Here is a 23,407-nt window from a genome sequence, read left to right on the forward strand (position 1 = left end):
CCTTCTCCATCTGCCCTTCCCTCCGCGGGGGCTGAGGGGCAGGGTCCCACAGCAGGGAGCGGCCTGTGGTGTATGGCATCCCAATTTGCTACGCATTTCCCCTCTATTTGCTTTCTTCCTCGCTCCTGTGCTTGCAGGACGTTTGCTGCCCGGGGGTCCAAGCCACTGCAAGATGGAAATGTCATTTTAGTAGAGAGAGAAAGTAGGGAAATTTCCTGGTGCACAGAAAAGCTGCCGGCCGTGGTCTCTGCCCACCTGGGCTCTGCCGTTGCCTCGTTACAGACGCAACAGAGGCACTGGCCAATGGAGCCACAGAAACCATAAAGTGTCGCAAGCATGGGCAGTTTTCAGTGGTTCTGCAGTATGCAAATTCCTGTATTCTGATTGGCTGGTTCCTTCAAAAAGGTATCCCCCTTATGCCTACAACAAACATGGCTGCCATGGCCTCTCCTCTCATCCAGGACGAACATCAGCATTGATCCTGAGAGGGGCTGGGCACTGGCAGCTCCCTTGGGGCGGAGGGTTTTGGGGATGCTCATTACACAAACATACAGAAACAGGGTCGAATGGACTCCCCCACGGATGCACCTGGCAGTGCCCATCCCTCCCCAGCCAAGTCCACAGGAATCGACCTCTCGTAAACGTGTGTCCATTCTAGGTGCCCCCCACCGTGGTACAGGACACACCTCTGGGGCAGAAGCTGAGCTCACAGGCCGTGGCCCTAGCAACCAGGTTGCCACGCTGACGTGCGCGCTTTCTGCACCACTCCACGTGCCCCATCAGCTCGCCTGGGGGCTAAATGCTTCTGGGGAAAAGGAGAAAAGTGTGTGGGTCACCCCCCAACCCCCCTGCGCCTGCCTGGGCTATGCTGCTGGTAAGCTGTCTGGGACAGGCACCGGCCAATACTGGCGCCCTGTTCTTGGCTGATCCCTTAGCCACTCCCACACCAGTGACAATAACGATCCTAGGAGAACAGGCAGGGTGCCGAAACGATGCCTGGAACGGGGGTGCTGTTGATGGAAACCAAGGGTGGTGGATGAATGCAGCCCTGGGAGAGGCATGCCCCCCAGCCCCACCCCTTTTGCCTGTGACCCCACCCCCACAGGAGCCAAGCCCAGCCCGATTGCAGGGGCAAGGCCCCAGACCCACGGGGAGCCTTTCTACACTTGTTTGGGGCCAGCAGCCCATCACGCTTGCCAGCCGGACTTGTTTATAGCACCACTTCTCACAGATCACGTCTGTCTGCATGCTCGCTTTTTCCAAAGTGTAAATGCTCTAAATAGGAGAAATAAAGGCTCTGAGCCTTCTCTTGTGTTTGGATAGGGCCACGTATATTTATGGACATGGTACATCATCATGCAACTCAGGTATGTGCTCTAAGATTTCCTTCTCTTTCCTAGAGTGTTTCTGACCTTCCCCCCATCCCAGAGGTGGCCTGCGTTCAGGACCCTTTCCCCTAGCTTAGAGCTGTCTCTTCCCCCAGACTTCCCCCCTTACACTGCACACAAGTAAATCTGAGTTTCTTCCTTCAGTTCATCAGTTACAACATATTTTGTCACCCTGACGAAGCAACAGGGAGAGGAGGCAGTACAGGTGCTAGAGAAATAAAGTAACATGCAATTAATGTATTAACCATTTAGCGCTGACACTTTAATGGAGGCTTTACAGAATCACACACAACATTAGAACTGGACTCAAAAGGTCATGGAGCCCAGTCCCCTGCCCTCACAGCAGGACCAAGCACCACCTAGATTATCCCTGACAGGTGTCTGTCCAACCTGCTCCGAAATGCACGTTGGCCTAGCCATAAGACAATAGGGCTGCGTTAGGGCCAGGGTGCATGATACACAACATTCCGGGGATGTCTGACATACTTGGGAAGGGCTATAAAATTATGTTCCACTGGATTAGTCAAGGCATCGGAATGTCATTTTTAAGATACCAAAGGTTCTCTCAGTGACTGCTGAGTTTATTGGCTTTCCTGTCACTTTGCTCGGCTGGAGCCGGGGAATGTGAGCGGCCCGTCGTTAACGGCATTTTTCAAAGTTTCTCGCACAGGATAAAGCTTCCGCCACAACTGTGTAACGCAGCCTTGAACTCCTGGCGAAACCGCAGCTGCAAGCCTGGCCGCCGGCCTGCCGGGGAGTTCCAGTTTGGCGACGAGGAGCTTTCTCCCGGCAGTCTCCATTTCCGGAGCAGCGCAAAGCAGCAGCGAGGGCATGGCATGCGTGTCGCTGGGCTGTGTGGCAGGGGCTTGGGGAGCTCTGCCCCGTTCCCATTAGACAAGGCCACGCCCCACAGAGCCCACCACCAGCACTGCAGCTGGCCCTCTTCAGCAACCTCAGCAGGAAGCAAACATTCAGTCATGCCCGGACCTTAATTCAGCCCAAAACAAGTCCTTTCCAGCAGCTGCACATCACACTCACCCAGGAACCCACCCTGCAACAAACCCCATTGCTAACTCCATCTGCACATCTACACAAGCGACAGCCTTGCAAGACCTAACCACACCACACCGGCACATCCTCGCGTGTGCTATCAAGGGCCAGCAATGCCCTGCTGCCGTGTCTATTAACCAAACCAGACAGTCTCTGCGCCAAAGGATAACTGGACACAAGTCAGACATCAGAAATGCTAACACCCAGAAACTGGTAGGGGAACATTTTAACCTGCCGAGGCTCTCATTAATGGATTTAAAAGTAGCCATTCGTCTACATGTTTAGTTTAGAAAAGAGAAGACTGAGAGGGGAAATGATCGTAGTTTTCAGGTATCTAAAAGGGTGTCATAAGGAGGAGGGAGAAAACTTGTTCATCTGGGCCTCTGAGGACAGAACAAGAAGCAATGGGCTTAAACTGCAGCAAGGGAGGTTTAGGTTGGACATTAGGAAAAAGTTCCTAACTGTCAGGGTGGTGAAACACTGGAATAAATTGCCCAGGGAGGTTGTGGAATCCCCATCTCTGGAGATATTGAAGAGCAGGTTAGATAAATATCTATCAGGGATGGTCTAGACAGTATTTGGCCCTGCCATGGGGGCAGGGGACTGGACTCGATGACCTCTCGAGGTCCCTTCCAGTCCTAGTATTCTATGATTCTATGATACACAGGAATTTCACTAACCAATGACAGAGAAGGCAGAGTCTTTCACTGTAGAGAGAGAGAGTGCAGAACTGAAATTCATCTACAGATTAGACACTCAGGGCTCGTCTACACTGGCCCCTTTTCCGGAAGGGGCATGTAAATTTCATGAGTCGTCGTAGGGAAATCCGCGGGGGATTTAAATATCCCCCGCGGCATTTAAATAAAAATGTCCGCCGCTTTTTTCCGGCTTTTAAAAAAGCCGGAAAAGAGCGTCTACACTGGCCCCGATCCTCCGGAAAAAGCGCCCTTTTCCGGAGGCTCTTATTCCTCGCTTTGAAGTAGGAATAAGACCCTCCGGAAAAGGGCGCTTTTTCCGGAGGATCGGGGCCAGTGTAGACGCTCTTTTCCGGCTTTTTTAAAAGCCGGAAAAAAGCGGCGGACATTTTTATTTAAATGCCGCGGGGGATATTTAAATCCCCCGCGGATTTCCCTACGACGACTCATGAAATTTACATGCCCCTTCCGGAAAAGGGGCCAGTGTAGACGTAGCCTCAGGGTATGTCTACACTACAGAGTTTTTTCAGAAAAACTTCAATTACGTCCACACTAAAATCAAAAGAAAATCAAAAGACCAGAGGGGTTTTTCTGACATTGGTAATCCTCATTCTACAAGGAAGAAGCCTTTTTGAGAAAGGAAAAGAAGAGGAAAGAGGAAAAAGCACAGGTGCCCTGGTGGCCACTCCGTCCACAGTAATCACAGCTGAAATGCGAGATAGTGTCCACACTGAATGGATGCTATCTTTCGAAAAAGCGGGTCGCTTTTTCAACGCGCTTTTGCAGTGTGGACGCTCTTTTGGAAGAAGCTTCTTCCGATAGAAGCCTGCAGTCTAGACATAACCTCAGAGGGGCAGCCGTGTTAGCCTGTGATTGAAAAAACTTAGAAAACAATGAATGGTCCTGCAGCACCTTAGAGACTCACAAAAACTGTCGATGGTGTCATGAGCTTGCATGGGCGCAACCCACTTCTTCAGATTCGATGCTGTTACCCTGAACTTGAATAACGATTTTAACTGGTTGACGCATTACAAAGCCAATTTCTCCTGCCTTTAACATTCATATTTTCCAACAAAAGCTATGAATGGGACACAGCCAGCCCATTTAATTAGCCTCATTTACATGGGTCCTGCAATTAACAGGAACTTCTTTTACTGTTATATATCTCTTGGTTTCTGTCATTTCCACTCCAACTCACCAGATGAAATGGGTTTTACCCCCAGAAGCTCATGATTCTATATATTTGGGCTTATTTAGTCTGCAGAAGAGAAGGGTGAGGGGGGATTTGAGAGCAGCCTTCAACTTCCTGACGGGCGGGGGGTTCCAGAGAGGCTGGAGAGAGGCTGTTCTCAGTGGTGACAGGTGGCAGAACAAGGAGCAGTGGACTCAAGTTACAGTGGGGGAGTGTCACGGCTCACAGGTCGTGCCCACACTTGGCCCCTCGGCGGAACCCCCCTCTCCAGAGCAGCGACCCTCTCTCAGGGTGCTCGCTCCTCTCCAGTGGCGGAGAGACGGCCCTTTCTCAGGGGGTCCACTCCAGTGCACAGGCCCTTTTTTGGGGGCCCACTCTCACCTGGGGGGGTCCGCCCTTCCGCCTCCAGGACGGTGCCTCTCAGGGCCTTCTGCCGCCTGCCTCCGCTGTGAGCCCCTTTGGGGGGTCCCCTCCCTCTGGACCCCCGGGGCCTCCACTCCCAGAAGGAGCAGCGCCCCCTGTTCTCTAGACCAGAGCGACTATCAGCCAGCACAAAACAGGGGGGGTCTATTGAGTTTTGGACACAGCAACAGATCTCTCAGGCCAGTCGGCCTGGGCCCTCAGCCCTCACGTCAGCCTCCCCTGCAGCCAGCTGAGTCCTGCCTGCTCTGTTCTCAGTCCCCCAAAAAACAGCCCTCGTCTCCCTCCAATATCCCCTCAACAGCCCCTTCCCCCCAGGTAACAGGGTCTCCTGGGCCCCTCTTCTCCACCTCCTCTCCTCCGTCCAATCTTCTCCCCTCGCTGGGAGCAGCTAGGCAGGTTGCCGGGGTCCCCTCTGCAGCCCCTTGCCTGGCGTCTGGCCAGAACCGGCCGTGTCCTCTGAACAGGGCCGGGGGCACCAGGGTGCCAGACACCACGGCTCCAATTCTGGGCTGTTCTCTGAAACAACAAACCCCCCCCTTTGTCACATTAAATCAGTAACTTCCGGGCACTGAGTGCCCCCCCCAAGCAACACCCCCCTTTTGAACTCCCAAAAACTCCCCACTTCCTCACAGGGAGCTCTGGCCGGATCTTAGGGGAAAAGCTCTTTTCCTAGGAGGGTGGTGCAGCCCTGGGCTGGATTCCCTAGGGAGGGGGTGGAATCTCCATCCCTAAAGGTTTTTAAATCTCTGCTTGACCAAGCCCTGGCTGGGTTGATTTAGTTGGATTGGTCCTGCCTTGGGCAGGGGGCTGGACTCGATGCCTCCTGAGGTCTCTTCTAGCTCTGGGATTCTGAGACTCAGTGGAGTGCCAGACAAAGCCCTTTGGAGTGAGAGGCATTACAGAGACGACATCATTCTGGACAGGCAGGATAAAGCAGAGGTAGTGAAGAAAAAGGTCGCTGTGCTCTTCCTCACTCCCAGCCAGAGAGCAGAATGACCACAGGCCGCCCACTCCTGGTCGGAACTAAATGCAAAACCCACCAATTTGCCTTAGCATTGTCTCAGTAAACCCATTCGCCAACACAAGCAAACAAAACACCCCCCTGCAAACAAGCCTTTTCTCCTACAGGCCGGGAAGGACAAAAGAAAAGGGTGTTATTTTGATGTTAACATACTTGTGAAGTGCTCAGAAACTACACTGGTGAGTGCAGTACAAATACCTAGACAGATCATTGAGATTAAAGGGAAAGAGACATTGTAAGGTTAAAAGTATGTAAGTATTCACAGGACTGTTTTTCATACCGCCTGCCATCCAAATGGAGGCTGTTATATGCATTCCTCGCTCTGGAGTATTCAAACTGGCTTGGCGCTTGAGCTGATGCATAATAATCCACTGTAAAGACTACTAGGGCTGACATGATTAAAAAATTAACTGTACTCTTACACAATAATAGCATTATATTTTTGGATGTTTTATATCAAATATATTGATTTCAGTTACAACAAAAAATACAAAATGTACAGTGCTCATTTAATATTTTTATTACAAATATCTGCACTGTATGCAACAAAAGAAATAGTATTTTTTTCAATTCACCAAATACAAGTACTGCAACCTCTTTGTCATGAAAGTACATTAAAAAATAAACAGTATAAAACTTTAGAGCCTACAAGTCCACTCAGTCCTATTTCTTGTTTAGCCAATTACAAAGACAAACCTGTTTGTTTACATGTATGTGAGATAATGTTCAGGACTGTCCTTAGGATGGATGGGGCCCCACACAATACTATTAAACGGGTGCCCCTGTGCCTGATGGCAGCAGGAGGGGACAACAATTTTTTAGAGAGGTGAGTTTATAACCTTCAGTAACACACTAATGAAATATTTTAAACAAGGGTCCTATCAAATCACACAGGACACTCAGAAACTGGTAGTGTGTACCTGGGGTTGGCAAATGCCTGTTAAATGACTTTATTACCACTTGAATGGCCGACTTTTTCACTTTTCAGTTCACTAGATCCTCTCCAGAGGAAGCAAAGCCACAGAACAGGGATAGGAAGAGGCAGGTGGGTGGACATTAAGACCCAGTGGTGCCCCAAATTTTCAGGTGTCCTACACAATGGGGTACGCTGGTTATGAGTAAGGATGACCCTGATAAAGCTGCCTTATTCTTATTTATGACTAGAAGAATTACCCGGTGTCGCTCGGGTCTGGCTCAGGGGCGAGGGGGACCCTGAAGGCCTCTTGCTGTTGCTCCCGGGACCCAGCCAGACCCGGGACAGAAAGAGGCCCGTCCCGGAGCCAAAGAAGCACGGTCCAGCATCCCATAGAGCAGCCTCTGTCCACGGTGAGCCCAGGCGCCCTGCAGACAGAGGCTGCTCTGTGGAAAACTGGCTCCACACACAGACCGGCTCCCGCTGGCCACCCCGCACTGTTACCTCTACCAGAAGCAGCAGCGCAGGGTGGTAGGTGGCTCCCCTATGAGCTCTTCATTTACAAGTCGGACCAGCAGGCTGGGACTGAGCCCACCCACCAGTCTGAGTTTTAAATGCAGAACACAGGGAGTGGGTGTTGCAGTTACCTGGGACCATTAACCAATAAGTAATCACATCGGTCAAACAGCTGACTAGCCGCTGACATCCCTAATCAATGCTGTGATTAATCAGGATACATTTTTTAAATCATGGGTTTTTTAACACAATTTTTTGTTAATCGTGTGAGTTAACTGCCAGTAACTGCCAGCCTTAAAGACTACATAGCGCCAGCACACAACCTAGGTATGGAGAGATAGGAGCTCTTTCCCTCGGCCTATTGCTAAATCCTAAGATGGATTCTCCATACATCTTACTTTCATACCTCACTGAAGTAATGAGAAAGGAATGCCTTCTGTTAGGTTTTAGACAACTCTCTGTTCACACACATGTTGGATACAACACCACTTCTGGTTGCTCTTTGCAGCTGGCTTAACCTTGACATATTAAGTAATTTAAAAACCAAAATCCAAAACAAGGTGATAACATTCAGAGCAGGAAAATTATGTCGCTGTTATATGAACAGAGAGCTTCAGAATCTGCTCGCTACCCACATCCCATACAGATGATTGTCTTCCTCTTCCTTCTTTCTCAGATTCACCAACAAGTCTGCCTCTGTGTTGCCAGAGCCGTTTCAGAGCTAACTGCTCTTTGCTCCGAAAAATGTCCGAAACACAAAACAGCTTCACGGGTACAGCACTGGTTTGTGTTTGGGAGAAAACAATACTCACACTGTCATAGAGTGATCTCCTTTACCCTGCTGCAAATCCAATTAACTCCAGCTGCACAGGCGTAACTCAGATAAGAATCTGGTCCAAAATCTTTGAACTGTAGCATTGCATTGCTGTAGCCGTGTTCATCCCAGGTCATCAGAGAGACAATCCGAGTTAAGGCAATATCTTTTATTGGACCATTTCCTCTTGCTGAGAGAGACAAGCTTTCAACCTTATATAGTGCTGGCCTGAAGAAGAGATTTCTAACCATTTAGTAGTGATTCTCGTGGCTTGTTTCTGAATCCCCCAATTTATTAACATTCTTCTTGAATTGTAGATGCCAAATTTGGACACAATATTCCTGCAGTGGTCACACCAGGGCCAAACACAGGCAAAATAACCTCTCTGCTCCTACTCAAGACTCCTGATTACAGGCGGTTCTCACTGTACGTCCAAGATACATTTCCAAAACACTTGGGCTGTGTCTACACTGGCCACTTATTCCGGAAAAGCAGCCACTTTTCCGGAATAACTTGCCAGCTGTCTACACTGGCTGCTTGCTTTTCCGGAAAAGCAATGACGATCTAATGTAAAATCGGTATTGTTTTTCCGGAAAAACTATGCTGCTCCAGTTCGGGCAAAAGTGCTTTTCCAGAAAAACTGTTCCGGAAAAGGGCCAGTGTAGACAGCACAGTAGTCTTTTCCGCAAAAAAGCCCTGATCGCGAAAATGACAATCGGGGCATTTTTGCGGAAAAGCGCATCTACATTGGTCATGGATGCTTTTCCGGAAAAAGTGCTTTTCCGGAAAAGCATCCTGCCAATGTAGACGCGCTTTTTCCGGAAATACTTATAACGGAAAACTGTTCCATTTTAAGCATTTCCAGAAAAGGGTGCCAGCGTAGACGTAGCCTTGGACTTACAGCAAAACAACTTAAATCGGTGAATATTTTTCCCGCAACTGACTTCCATTTGCACAATTTTTTTTCTTTTTCTTTTGTGCAACTTAAGCGTGGGGAATGGGAGAACGTATAACACAGCAGTTCCTACAAGTGTCAACGGCTGTAGTGCGGAACAGATGTATACCGGGGCGCCATCCTGTATATATCCTAGAGTAGCGATTGCTTTTTTGGCCACAGCATCACACTGGTAGCTCCTATTCAGCTCATTATCCACCACGACTTGCAAATCTTTTCTGGAGTCACGGTTTCCCAGAAGAGCATTCTTTATTGTGGAAGTATAGCTGACATTCCTAGGCAAATATTTCTATTTAGAAGTATTCAAATGTTTACCTTCCCCCCACCCCCCTTCTGTTCTGAAATTTGATTTGTTCTTTTCACATGTGTTCATTTTTTTAATTGTATCCTTTGGTATATATGGTTGTGACAATTTTCTTCCACTATTTGATCTGAGGAAGTGGGTCTGGCCCACGAAAGCTCATCACCTAATAAACCATTGTGTTAGTCTTTAAAGTGCTACATAGTCCTGTTTTTTGTTTCAGCTACACCAGACTAACATGGCTACATTTCTATCAAATGTTTATGGTTAGCTTGCACCCAGTTTAACAAGAGATGCCAATTGCTCAGAAGCAGTGAGCTGGTCTTTTCATTATTTACCACTCCCTCAATTTTATGTCATCTGCAAACTTTATCAATGATACTTCATTTTCTTCTGGGTCATTGATAAAAATGTTAAATTGTGTAGGGCCAAGAGCTCTGTGGGGCCCCACTGGAAACATGCCGGCTCATTGAGGATTCTTCATTTAAAACTATATGTTGAGACCTATCAGTTTTTAATCCATTTATCCTTCTAGTTTTTTAATCAAAATGTCACAGGGAGGAAATCAAATACTGTATATGAGTCTGTCAAGCCAACATTACTACTCCAGCAACCGAATGTGTAGTCTCATTAAAAAAGGTAGCAAGTTAGTTTGACAGAATCTATATTTCATAAACCCGTGTTGATTTGCATTAATTACATGATCCTCCTTTAGTTCTTTATGAATTAACTCCCATTATCAGCCACTCCATTATCTTTCTCAGGATAGAAGTCAGGCTGACAAGTCTATAATTGTTCGGGTCATCCCATTTACCCCGTTTAAAAATTGACTCGGCATTAACGGTCTCCCAGCCTTCTGGAACTTCCCCAGCGTTACGCGTCCTATTGAGAAATTGTCATTAACAGTCCAGCAAGTTCCTCTGCCAGGCGCTTTTTAAATTTTTGGAATGTAAATGAACTGGACCTGCTGTTTTTAAAATGTCTCACTTAAATAGCTGATGGTGAATATTCTCCTTGGCTACTTGTGAATTGGAAAGGAAGTTATGCTCACTGGATCATCTGTTTTCCCCGCATACTGAATCAAAATATTTATTGAACTCTTCTGCCTTTGCTGCATTATAATTGGTAATTCTACCATGACCATTCAGTGGTGGATCAATATCATGGCCAGGATTCTTCCTGTTCCTAAAATATTTTTTAAACTCCATGTTTTCTACTGACCACAGATTTCTCCTTATGTCCCTGGCTTCTCTTACCACTTTTCCCACAATTGCTAAATTATTCATATTCATTACCATCAATTGCCCCTTTTCTTTTATATATGATTTTTATTTTTTTAATGAATCATTACTTAAGGTTAAAGCTAGCCAAACATTTTTTAATTAAAAGTCTTTTCATCCAAAAAGAGCCCAATGGTTATCTTGTGTTTGGGTTTTTTTGTTTTTGTTTTTCATAATTTGTAATGAAAGCAAAATGATTATCAAAATTGTGTTTGACAAATGAAAACTTTTGATAGCCATTTTAAAAAGAATTTCAGTGAAGGATAGTGCAAAAAAGAGAGAGAGATGAAAACTGGGCCCCTTTCAAGCCCTGCAAAACAAAACAAAAAACTACTTCAAAACGTTTGCAGAACTGATTGCTTTCTTTTGCATTTCCCAGGCAGCTCTGCTGGGGACAGATCGGTGCATCCTGAGTGGCCCGTTTGCAGATGCTCTTGCAGCTGGAACCTTGACTTTTGCATTTCCTCGCTGTTCCTGCACGTTTGGCTTTGCAGCCTCCGTGCTGCATCGGTGCAGGCTGGTGCATGAATGTCTTGGGGCCCTTTGAGAGCAGACGGGCACTGGAGAAACCGAAGGGCTGTTAAATTATTATGCCTGGGATTATTGCCAGGCCAAAGGCCCCTCCCCCAGTTCCAAACCCCCTGCCCCTAGGCGGGGGAGGGGGGGCAAATCCCCTCTGCTGGGCAGGAAGGGGAGGGGTGGCAAGGACAATAACTCTCCTTTCTGCAGCAGGCTGCCCTGACCCCAGCCCCTTCCCCAGCCGCCAGGCTCCGCCCTCCCCTCCCGATTGGCTCCTTGGGAATTTGGGGAGCCTCTGAGCTGGGGGGTGGTGGGGAGAGGAGGAGCCGGGCGCGCGCGCTGCATTGTGTGCGGCGGCGCGCCGGAGGGAGGGAAGCGGGGGCGCGCGGCGGGCGGGGGCGCGCCTCGGGGGGCTCCGGCGGGTTCCCCTTGTGCGCGGCGGGCTGAGTCGGCGCGGGCGCCATGGAGGAGCTGAGCAGCGTGGGCGAGCAGGTCTTCGCCGCCGAGTGCATCCTGAGCAAGCGGCTCCGCAAGGTGGGCGCCCCCCGCCGCGCCCCCCGGTCCCCCGCCGCGCCGGGCCCGCTAACGCGCCTCTCCCTCTGCTCTCCCCGCAGGGCAAGCTGGAGTACCTGGTGAAGTGGCGCGGCTGGTCCTCCAAGTGAGTGCGGGCGGCCGCGCCGCGTTTGCTCGGCCCCGGGCTCCCTTTGTTGACAAATAAACGGGGGGCGGGGACCGGCCGAGGCAGCGCTCCCGGGGGCCCCCCCTTGCCTCCCCAGGCGTCTCCTGCCGCGCGCCCCAGCCGCGCGCCGCGCTCGCTCCCGTGGCTGAGCCCTGCGCGAGCGAGGCCCCCCCAATTCAGGAGACCCCCCCTCTCCAGAGCCCCTCCCTGCTCGCGTGTCCGCTCGGCATTGTGCGTCCTCGCTCGCGGGGGGCAACACGACTCCGGCCCCGCCGGCTGCAGAGCGTCGGCGCTAGGTGGAAACAGGCGCGCGCGCCCCTCGCATTCGGATTCGGATCCGGACCTGGATCTGGCGCGCGGGCTGCCGTGGGAGCGCCCCTGCAGCAGAGGCTGGCCCGCGGGCTTGATCCCCCTTGTTTCCCGTCCCTCGTTGCTCCTCTCCAGGCTGCGTCTCCTTTTCTCTTCCAGGCACAACAGCTGGGAACCCGAGGAGAATATTCTCGACCCAAGGCTGCTCCTTGCTTTCCAAAAGAAGTGAGCAAACTGCACACGCTCGCGGTGGCGGCGGGAGATGGACAGTGGGGGTCAGGTGGTCTTGGGAGCGCCTGCAGACCGCGTGCTGAAGAGCCCAGCGGGTGCAATATGATGCCCATTTACACTGACAGTTCCGGTGCCTTAGAAGGCCACCAGGTGTCATAAATGAGATTGAGTTGGGGCCTGAGGTCAGGCTGTGTGCAGCCATAGAGACATTTCGCTTCGAATTGAGCACTGGGAGTGGAAGGTACTTGGCACCCAGTCTGGAGGTCTGAGCCATTGGCCATTTTCTTTCTTTCTTTTTTTTTCTTGCTTTGGCTCCCTGCACAGGGAGAAGCACTTTCTAGAATTACAGAAAGTCATGTATTTCAAAAAGCCACAGAAAACATACGTGTTGGAGGAATGCCATGCTTCCACCCTGGGAGTGTGGTGGGGAAGCTAGACAGTGCTGGTTCTGATGTTCTAGTCTGGTAGATGGAGTTCAATTCTGCAACTTGATGGCATGGTTATTTAAGGTAACGGGAACACCTTATGCGCTGAGGTGCAGATATATATCTGGCCACAGCAGCCAAAGGTTTTGCCTTTGTGCCGATATAAAACACTGAACTTTATGACTGATCTAACTTAGAACCGGTTTTCAAAGCCACTTTGTCTTTTAAAAAAAATCCATATCTTATTCTGGGTGGCGCAGTGACCTGGTTACTAGGTTGTAGCTGTTAAAACAGTGAGCAAGGTGTTAAATCATAACAAAGGCGTAGGAAATTGTATCCTGCTGCTGGAATATTTTCAATATAATCATCTTATAACTTGCACAGCTTTTAGTTTACCCAGAACTTAGCAGAACTACAGCATGCACAGTGGAGGGACAAGAGTGTGTGGAAAGGCCAGCAGGTATCTAGGGATTCTCTGGAGCAACTGTAAAATGCTGAAATGGTTTAATCTGGAAAGAAGGGAAGCCGCAGCAGGAGAGGTATATAAATAATGCACGGTTTGCAGGAGACTTGCCGGTCACTTCTATTTATCCTTTCCCATTGTGCAAGACAAAATACAAAAGCTTTCAATGAAATGAAAAGGCAACCGACCAGTGTCTTATGGAGTCATTGCCCACTTGTGAAACTACTTGCTGCAGGATGTTGTGGAGGCAAACAGTGTAATGTTTTGGTTTTTTTTAATTACTACTTGAATAGTCTTTCAGTTTCACTAACCATGGTGAAGTGAAAAGGGCTGGAGATCCCTAGGGATAGAAGTGATAGCTAGCGGCTCAGGAGAATTACAAAACCATATCCCTTTGTGGGGTGCCTGTGCTGCTAATGGAAACAAGGCATCAGGTGAGCTGGACCATGGATGGGGATCCAGTATGTCAACTAATAGAAGTCTAGGTGCCGGCAGGGACTGGTGCATTTGATGCAGCGATCTGGGGGGTCGCTGGGAACAAATTTATATTCTGCAGACTTATTGGTAAATGTAGATTTAAATGGCAAGGCCACATTTTATGAAAGTCTTCTTGCACACACACCCAGGACAGTGTTTCTCAACTTTTTTTTTATAAAGTACCCCTTTTTCAGAAAAAAAAATGTAGAAGTACCCACAGCATCTAGTTTTCAGACTCTCAACATTTTTTTCTACCATTGCAACACATTTGTTTAAGCAACTTAATCATAGCCAGGTGGGCGATGAAATTTTTGAGTGTAAAAAGTACAAAAATAATAAAACGCTATAAAACTTGCAACAAAAATTCAGTTTTCTCCAAATTTCAGTTGTGTTGACGTACCCTCCCCCCACCCGACTTCTCTCGTGTACCCCTAAGGGGACTTGTAAACCACTGTTTGAGAAACACTGGCCTAGGACATCCGAGCAGATGCTTGCTTGCTGAACCAGATGGGGGGCTCTGGTATTTGGTCAGCCATCGCTTTGCTCTGTTCTTCTAACCTCTGCCCCATCCCATAGGTCCCATTCTGCTATGGCATCTTGCATCACTTTCAGAGGGCCCTTTCGTGGCCTCTTACTGTCCCACTGAAACACCTAGCAGAGGCCAGGACTACCTTCCCTTGCTGTGAGCATGTCTCTAGGAGGTCTCTTTCCTCCACCTTATAGGCTTCCTGTGTGGCGGGGCAGAGTTTGGCAGCTGCTGCCATTCTGCCTGATCGCCTGCTGTAAACCTCACACGCAATCTACAATAACAGACTTTCTATTCCAGTAACCAGCATCTGTTGCTAGGGGTAAATATTCTTCATATTGCATTGCTCAGAGAGCGACCGTGTTACTCCCCTCCCCTGCAGTGGAATTCCTTCCCCGCACTGCACTTACAAAATGACAGGGGTGCTTACTCAAAACCATAACAAACCGCATGGGTCAGTGTGAAGTCTGCAGGCTTGGCACCGGGCAGAAAAGCCGGCTGTATGTTTCTCGCGCCCGTGGCTCTCGTGGACGTCCCTGGGATTAGAACCGGGCGGTGCAGCATTTGAGACAAGGCCTCCGCTCGTAAGGCTGGCTGGTGGGTGTTCGACTCTTTGCCGCATTGTCTTCAATTGATGTGTTTGCAGGGAGCATGAGAAAGAGGTGCAGAATCGGAAGAGGGGCAAACGACCTAGAGGCAGGCCTAGGAAACAGGTGGTGAGTAACGGTGGTGATGTGCGGGCTGGGGGGTGCCGTCGGGGGGGTGTTCTTTGCACGAAAAGCCCCCGACAGCCATAATGTGGGGTGTTAGGTGCTGCTGAAATGGACCGTACATCTGTTATCCAAAGGAGACGTAAGGGGGGTGCAGAGCCGGTTGGAGGTGCTGTTGTAGGGGCGTTCTGAGCGCAAGCTGTACTCAGGCTGCAAGTACGGGGCAGAGAGAGGGGGAACTCGTCTTTATGCAGACACTTTGGTGATTGCTCATCAGCAGTGATGGGGGGAGGGGAAGTGAGAGTCACATGACATTTTAGGGCACTATATTAGATCTGGCCTGAGGCTGGAGACACTTTAACCCTTTTCAGCATGGAGGACGGTGCACAGGCAGGGACTGGCGCGTGTGAGGCAGGGATCCGGGGGGGGAGGTCCCTGGAAATCAATGTGTATACTGTGGAAGCGCTTCACTGCGCACAGTTCCGCCAGGTGTCTTAACTCCGGCTCCTGTTCTCCCTGCCCCCTCCCTGTTTACTTTTGTTTTAAAGGAACCGGAGGCGCCTCCAAAAATCAAGTCAAGTAGCTCCTCCTCCTCCAGCTCCTCTTCCTCCTCCTCCTCTGATGAAGAGGATGAGAGCGACCTGGAGGCAAAGCGAGGTCCCCGGAGTCGAGAGACCCACCCTGTGCCACAGAAGAAAGCTCAGATTCTGGTGGCGAAGCCGGACCTGAAAGACCCTGTCAGGAAGAAGCGGGGGCGGAAACCGCTGCCTCCGGAGCAGAAGGCCGCCCGCAGGACTGTGAACCTGGCAAAGGTGCTGAAGTCGACCCGAAAGGAGCCGGGTGGAGGTTCTAAGCTGATGGGGAAGCTGCAGCCGCCGCACACTGGGCAGGGCTCCGGGATTGCTCTGCTCAAATCTAATGGGAAAGAGCCCCAAAGCTCACTGGGCGGGCTTGGTTCGGGGGGCTTATCTGCTGAGAACCTGCCCAATATACTGAAGGGCGCCTCCGGGAGCCCGAACCACGGGATCAGCTGGCAGAGTTCCATTGTGCATTACATGAACCGGATGTCCCACAACCAGGCCTCCGCAGAGGCCCCCGCCCCGGGGAGGCTGGCACTCAAGTCGCAGGCGTCCGCCAAGACCAGCCTAGGGCTGGACTTAAAAATGAGAAGCCAGAAGGGAGCTGGGGAGCCGGGTTTGAATGTTCAAGGATCCAAAGCGGCCAAGGCACCCGGCAGTGGGGCGGGGGGGGAGCAGAAGCCAGCCTTCCCTGCTGGAGCACAGGCCCTGCACAACGGCAGCAAGGCACCTGTAAATCCACCTGCCCCAGGAAGCCAGGGCACTTCCAATCAGGAGCTGAACCTTCAAGCTTTAAACCTGCAGAGTGTCAAAAATGGGCCAACGGCAGCCGGCGGCGGCAGCCTCCCCCGTCATGGCTGTGGAGCGCCAGCCAAAAGCACTAGCGCCGCAGCCGCGAATGTGGGTGCAGCTGCCACCAAGGGCAGTGGGGCGGGCACGGTGCCGAATGCGCCAAGCACGGGGCTGCTGCCGGGTGTGGACACCTGCAAAACCGAGAAACCCGCACAGAGAGCCGCTGCTGGCGAAAGGGACGTGACAAAAAGTGGGGGCCCCGAGGGGCACCCCCCGACAGAGAACCGCAAGCCAGCGGCCCTGTCTGAAATGAGCACGGGCGAGGAGGAGACCAGCTCCGATTCGGATCGGGATTCTGCCTCCTTTCCTGGGGTGGGCCAGAACATGTCCGTCTCCATCCAGACCAGCCAGGACTGGAAACCCACCCGCAGCCTGATCGAACACGTCTTTGTCACCGACGTGACCGCCAACCTGATTACAGTGACCGTCAAGGAGTCTCCCACCAGCGTTGGGTTTTTCAACCTTAGACATTACTGAACCAGGAAGGGTGTTGGGGGGAGGGGCTCCCACAGCCCCCTCAGCCGCCTCTTTCCCATTGACGTCACCTGATCGTTTCATTGAGTTTTTCTGTCAGGGAATGCCAGCTGGCGACGGGATTTGGGAATGCAGAAATCCGGTGTCCCTGCCCCTATAAGCCAATGGCTACTGAACAGCACCCACCCCGCTTCCCCTAATGAAGCGTTCTGCTGTTGCTGGTCTCCCCTGGATCCGTGGAGGCTTCCTGGAGCCAAAAGAGATTTTCACTGAGGGCTGGGAGGAGCAGGATACGGTGAGGGCCGTTCTGGTTTTCCGACCCTCTGGCAGGTAGCACCAGCGTCAAGCTAATGCCGTGCTTCTCTGGTGGGGATTGAGGCTGGCTGGAGGCTAAAACGTGGCTGATTAACGAGGCTTCTCTGTAGTTAGATTTCTCTGCTGAACAGTGAGACCTGTCAGACCTGTCAGGACAGCAGGAATGCAAGTGCCTGGACGGCTGGGGAGAGAGAGATGGGGGCAGGCAATGGAACCAGCTAAAGCTTTTCCGTAAGAGCAAGTGAGGGATTCCCCCCCTTCTAGGCACTAGCATAAATCTACCTGCTAGTTCCTGGGACACACAAACTCAGTCCGAACCCACCAGCCAGCTGCCACAGTGGTCTGCATGCTGTTGGGGGGGCTGCAGATGTGGGGGTTCAGGGGACATGGGTTTAAGCCCAGCTCCCCTCCTGGGCCAGATAGGTTGCTCCCAGAGAGGACTGTGCCGTGGCTGCTAGTTCGTGTGTCGCGCGTTCCTCACGCAATGGGAACGCTGTTTACATGTTGGTACAAAACCCTGCCGTGCTCAGAAGGGAGGAAGGGCCCGAGAGACAAACTTGCTGTGGCTGGGCAGACCCAGTCCCCCTGGCGTTCCCTCCATCGTGGCGGGGGAGCTGGGCAGCCGCCTGCCTCCACCCCACCCTGGGGGCGCGCTGCATGAACTGGCTGCTGGGAGCTAGAAGCCACTCCACTGTGAATGTCTCTGTGTCCGGGGGGGCCGGGGCACCGGGCGTTTGCGCGGTGCTCTCCAGATCCAGGCCTTGCCCTTGGCCCCGTATCATTAGCAAGTCGCCTGGCCTCCAGGCCTGCCAGAGAGCGCGCTGGCACGTGGGTCCGATCCACATGGCAGATGCAAATCCTCCTGGCGAGATTGGACTTGCGTCCGCACACGGGCCTCAGGGATGTCAGGTTTGCAGCCCGCGCCTAACGCCTCCCGCTGCAAGGCTCCGAGCACAGCGGAGAGAACGTTTCTCTGAGGTTTGCAGGCAAGTGGGCACCTTGGCGGAGTGCTAACACTGGGAACAAGCGAGGGTTAAAACAGCATGGGGAGGCCACGTGCTGCTGTGCTAGCCGGGTGCTCGCCAGGCTCCAGCTCTGCTGCCAAGTGCCTTCGATTCACCTTGGGGTCAGTGGAGACGGGGGGTGCTCAGAGCTTCCTCGGGTGGAGCCAGCGCACGCCTCACTTCTTCTCCGGCAGCCGTTCCCCAGAGGCAGCGTTTGGCCGGCTCTGGCTGGAGCTTCCTTCAGGCAAACGAGGCTCGTGCTGAACTCCGTTAGGATGCAGCCTTGGAGATGGTCACCTTTGTTCTTGCTGTGGGGCAGGCCGGCGGGGCTGCCCGGTACCTTTGGGGGCTGGAAGGACACGCCTGCAGAGGGCAGCCCTTGGCAGGGTGGCCAGTGATGGCCTGGGCCATCAGCTCAGCGCGTTTTAAGTGGCGCCCCAGGGTGGATGAGTTCACCTGCTACTGGCCTGTGCCAGTGACAGCCTCGTGACCCTCAGCCACGCTACAAAACCCCAGCAGCTTCTCTGGGAGAATGGACGCGCCCGTCTGCTTCTTGTTCGCTTGCTCGGCACATCCCATGCGAGTTCCGGGGGGGGCGTTGCACTGTTCTCTCGCGCGGGGGGGCAGTGAAAGTCTGTGAGCTTTCTGATGCTTGACTCTGCTCCTCTATGGCTCTGGCTTGCCAGGGAAGGTTCCGTATTTTGGGGTTTTGTATTTAATTCAAAAAAACCTTCATGTGTTTCGGTTTCGTTTTTAACAAACCTAAGCTTGGGTCCGGTTCAGTCGACAGGCCCTTAATCTTATGCAAGAGTTCCTGCCTGGAACGTTCCCCAGGTGGATTTGGGGGTGGGGGGGCCTCCTGAATTTCTGCCCTCCCCACCCCGTTATTAGTCAGTGACTCTTCTGCCAACCAGAAGGCCATTGCTGTGGCTCCCTTCCAAAGTAATTGAAACTCTCCCAGCCCACCTGGGGGAAAGGCGCCCCCTTCTGGTTTGCTGCGGCAGCCCAGGGATCGGCGTGCGTGGGCCCGGCTGCACCGTCCTGTGTAAGAACGGTTGCATGGGGCAAGGGAGCCTGGGGGTCAGACACGCTTTGGCTGCAAGGTGGCTTGTCGGGAGCCGGTTGCTTTGGAGCTCCCTGGTGCCAAAAAAAGGCACGTCTGTCCTGTTGGCTTCCCAATTCAAACGCGGCCGAGCTCAGCCCGCTGACTGTGAAGACGTCACGAAAAAAATTAGCTGGTGGGTTCATTAGCCGCTGCCCTTGCCGGGGGCCTTCACCACGGGTCTTCTGAAGTGGGAATGCGGGAAGATCCGTTCCTTGCGTCATGAGTCAGAGGGGCCTGGGTCTCTGAGACTGGCTGGCTGGCTTCCCCACACACCAAATATTTACTAGTTGGCCTTTGCAAATCCAAACTGACTTACAATGTGCCTTTTGGAATGGCCCGGCCTGGCCCGTGGCTCGCTCTCCCAAAGCCAGACGTGGGGGAGGGGCTGGGGAGAAGACCCTCCCTCTTCAGCAGTCCGGCAACCAGCATGCATGTGCACCTCCAGCTCCACCTGCTTTGGTGAAGGTGGCAGCTGGTGTGTCCCCCAAAGAAGCTCTTTCCTGGGGTTGGCGTGGAAGGGAAGAAGCTGCTTCCAAAGGGAGGGTTAGAAGGAGGCCGGTGATGGATCTGTGTAAACAAGCTGCTGGGATGGCCATTGAAAAGTGGCATTTGATGCGGGGGGGGGGGGAGGCTAGTTGGTAATACTGTTAAGGGGATAGAAACCTGCTTTCCCACCCCACCCCGGTAGTGTCAGTGCCTGTGTTTGTACGTGGGGCGTTGAGGGTTGTGTCTGTGTAAGACCGGGCTAGGGCTGGTGTGACTAACCATGGTGAGGCCTGATTTGCACTGGTGCTGCAAGCCTGCCTTAGTTTACAATCAGAGCAAATCAGTGTGTATTTACAGCGCAAAGCTCCCCAGCCTACACAAGCCCTATGTAAGAGGTCCCTATCCAGAATTCCAGTTCTAAATTAATGTTTCTTTCACATTTGATGGCTTGGTCCCACTCAAAGATGTTCTTGCCTTTCTGAGCCTGGGTGATGTTTTCTTGGGATTTTTGATTTTTGCCCTGAAAACTTGTAATACAAACGGAAACTGGCTTTTTTTCTAGCACCAGCTGCTTATAAAACTGGGTTTTTTCCCTGCTCCTGCAGCAGTGGGAACCTGCTTTGCCAATGCTAATCTTGTGCCTTTCTGTTAACCAGCTGTTTTAATCCCAAAGTTATAAAGACTGTGAACGTGATAATATGGAAACACCTTAATTTCATCTCATTCTCCCCCTCTTTTTAATCTGAAGTGTGTTTAACTCCCCTTTACAATGTGAGTGAGTGTGTGAGTGAAAATTTAACTTTGAAGTCAGCCTGTCAAAGGCAAATTGAGCATTTAATTTAATCTTTTTCTGGACTCAAGTTTAAAAAGCTGGTGCTAATCGTGTTTACCAATAAACTTAGTCTCTTCAAGGTCTACCTTTTTTAAAAAAAAATTTGCTGCTATGAGTTTGTGGTTTAGTTGCATGTCAAACAACCAGTGAAAGGTTTGTCACTATTTTTAGTTTTCTTAAGAGGTTTCCCAAGAAAATAGGACTGCAGTGTTTTGTATATTGAATCAGTATTTTATCCTGGCATTATCTGGTAACGTATAGCTGTTTTTCACTGGACTGGAAAAAGTGGCCAATTTTCATCTTCCTTAGGAATGTAGTATATTTTTATATATGTATTTTGTACCAAAAAAACTGGAGTTCTTGGGAGCTTCATCTTTTTGTTTTGGTTCTGAGACTCTTAACGTAGGTTTGAAGGACTCTAGACCCAAAAGAAAAGGTTTTGCTGGGGGGGGAACCCTCGAGGGGGTGGACGTGTGTGTGAAAACAATTGTTCTTGTTACTGTGCCAATTACTGGCCTGATGTGCATTTATTTTTATTCTTAAAAAAGCCAAATCATTCCTGGATGCCACTTCTGATTGCTTTAAACGGTCGCAGTTTGTTTGCTTCTCAGAGAATGCGCATGGGGCTTGGTATTCCCCGAGGAAAGCTTGAGTTCTTTGTTGGCACAGGGAGGCAGCCCTGCCCACATGTTAAATAAGGGCTGCCTGCCTGGAGTAGATGCCTGTCCATTGAGCTGGCAGCGTGTTCTCTTCAGGGGTTGAGGTGCCTTTGGTGACCCTGCAGTTGTGTGATGTTTTCTAGTATTTTTGGACACGGATGCTAGTATAGACTCCAGACCTCTAGGCTGCTTTTAATTTATTTTGCAGGAAAACACTAGCCGCTGGTATGTCAGACCACTTTGCATAATGTTTTTATTCCTGTTAGTATATCAATAAATATTTTTTTAAACTTTTCAGGCTCCGGTGTAGCATGGAGTAACGGACTGTGTGCCTGAACGTCTCAGGTGCACGCCTCACAACCCTTTTCAGGCACTAAGCGTCCTTGCCTGGCCACGGGGCCTGGGATTATAGATACCTTTTACCTGGCCGGGTGGCAGGCTGAGTCCGCCACAGAGCTAGGCTAGAATGCAAGAGTTGGATTTCAGGCTCCTGGCTCCAACTTCCAGCAGGCAAAGCCCTGCACTCAGCAAAGCGTTATCCACAGCACCCTGACTGGGGGAGGCGGGGGAGCAAGCCACCAGGGTTAGGGGGTAGAGAACTCCTGGCAGCTACATTACAGGAGTCGTGCAAAGAGGGGGAGGGGGGAATCTACGTTAGACAGCCCCTTTCCTGGAGCTTTCCTGTCAGCGTCCTTGGGAGCTCTCTGGGCACAAGAGGGGGAGGCGGGGAAGGGCTGTGGCAGCAGCATGTGACAAAGCACCCTCTCCCAGCCAAACCTAATGCAGCTGGAGCTCAAAGGCAGAGCTGGTCTCAGCCTGCACTGCCCTTTCTGGATGGAAGGGGGCAGGGCCGTGGCCCACAGAGGCCGGCTTTGCCCCGTGTGGAATAGGAGGAGGCCAAATCCCCCCCACCCCACCCCAGTTCCTTGCTGGGCCTAATGCAGGAAAAGCGGTTTGGCTGCCCACTCTGTACCTGTCCGGTCTGCACGGCCCCAGGCCTCACCCCGCCCCCTCGCTCCTCTTTGAAACCACCCCGCCCCAGCCCTCTTCTTGCATGGCACTTGGGCGTCTCTGGGGAGGCAGAGACACCCCGAACTGCCTCCCGGGGCCCCCGTCTTCTGAAGAGGCCCAGCAGGGAAGGCAGCAGGAACCGTTGCTCCTGGAGCCTGCTGCCCTCTTCCAGCACGCCCTGGTTTGCTGGTGAACAGACCTAATCTCGGGTGCGGGCAGCCTGATCCGAGGGAGGCGGGGGGCTCCCGGACCTTACTCGGCAGCTGGTAAAAAGTACCAAGCGTGCGGCTGCTCCCTCGGGCCCCTTCCTGGGCGCTGTGACTGCTCGCCCCCAGGACAGGCCGCTCCGCGGGGACTGAGGTCCCCCCCCACAACACACGTAAGAACAAGAACATCAGAGCGGCCGGATGGGGTCAGAACAAAGGTCCGTCCAGCCCAGCGTCTTGGCTGCCCACAGTGGCCAATGCCAGGTGCCCCAGAGGGAGGAAACAGAAACAAGGAATCCTAACCCTCCCCTAAAACTAACCCTAACCCTCCCCCTTCCCTAACCCTAACCCTCCCCTAAAACTAACCTTAACCCTCCCCCTTCCCAAACCCTAACCCTCCCCTAAAACTAACCTTAACCCTCCCCCTTCCCAAACCCTAACCCTCCCCTAAAACTAACCTTAACCCTCCCCCTTCCCAAACCCTAACCCTCCCCTAAAACTAACCCTAACCCTCCCCCTTCCCAAACCCTAACCCTCCCCTAAAACTAACCCTAACCCTCCCCCTTCCCAAACCCTAACCCTCCCCTAAAACTAACCTTAACCCTCCCCCTTCCCTAACCCTAACCCTCCCCTAAAACTAACCTTAACCCTCCCCCTTCCCAAACCCTAACCCTCCCCTAAAACTAACCCTAACCCTCCCCCTTCCCAAACCCTAACCCTCCCCTAAAACTAACCTTAACCCTCCCCCTTCCCAAACCCTAACCCTCCCCTAAAACTAACCTTAACCCTCCCCCTTCCCAAACCCTAACCCCCCCCTAAAACTAACCCTAACCCTCCCCTAAAACTAACCCTAAACCTCCCCAACTCTAACGCTCACCTGTTCCTAACCCTGCCTCTCCCCTAACCCTATCCCTCCCTTTACTCAAACCCAGGATCCTCAGCTGGGGCAGCTTCATGAGAACAGCCAGACCGGGTCAGACCAAAGGTCCGTCCAGCCT

General features: G+C 51.8%; 1 protein-coding gene and 1 long non-coding RNA gene across 2 annotated transcripts; one reads left to right on the forward strand and one right to left on the reverse strand.

Moving 5' to 3' along the window:
- Window positions 1-10,619: 10,619 nt before the first annotated feature.
- Window positions 10,620-11,958, reverse strand: LOC142819146 (uncharacterized). Its single transcript, XR_012896931.2, has 2 exons — window positions 11,697-11,958; window positions 10,620-11,108 (listed from the first exon to the last, which is right to left on the reverse strand). It is a non-coding gene; the product is annotated as an uncharacterized LOC142819146 (long non-coding RNA).
- On the forward strand, window positions 11,434-21,485 carry CBX2 (chromobox 2). Its single transcript, XM_075904134.2, has 5 exons — window positions 11,434-11,601; window positions 11,682-11,725; window positions 12,215-12,280; window positions 14,824-14,893; window positions 15,436-21,485. Exons 1-5 carry the CDS (start codon window positions 11,530-11,532, stop codon window positions 16,792-16,794), a joined length of 1,611 nt encoding a protein of 536 aa, XP_075760249.2. The 5' UTR covers window positions 11,434-11,529; the 3' UTR covers window positions 16,795-21,485.
- The last annotated feature ends 1,922 nt before the right edge of the window (window positions 21,486-23,407 follow it).

Source organism: Pelodiscus sinensis, chromosome 20 (genome assembly GCF_052426305.1).
Source record: "Pelodiscus sinensis isolate ZL-2025 chromosome 20, ASM5242630v1, whole genome shotgun sequence".
Taxonomy (NCBI): Eukaryota; Metazoa; Chordata; order Testudines; family Trionychidae; genus Pelodiscus; species Pelodiscus sinensis.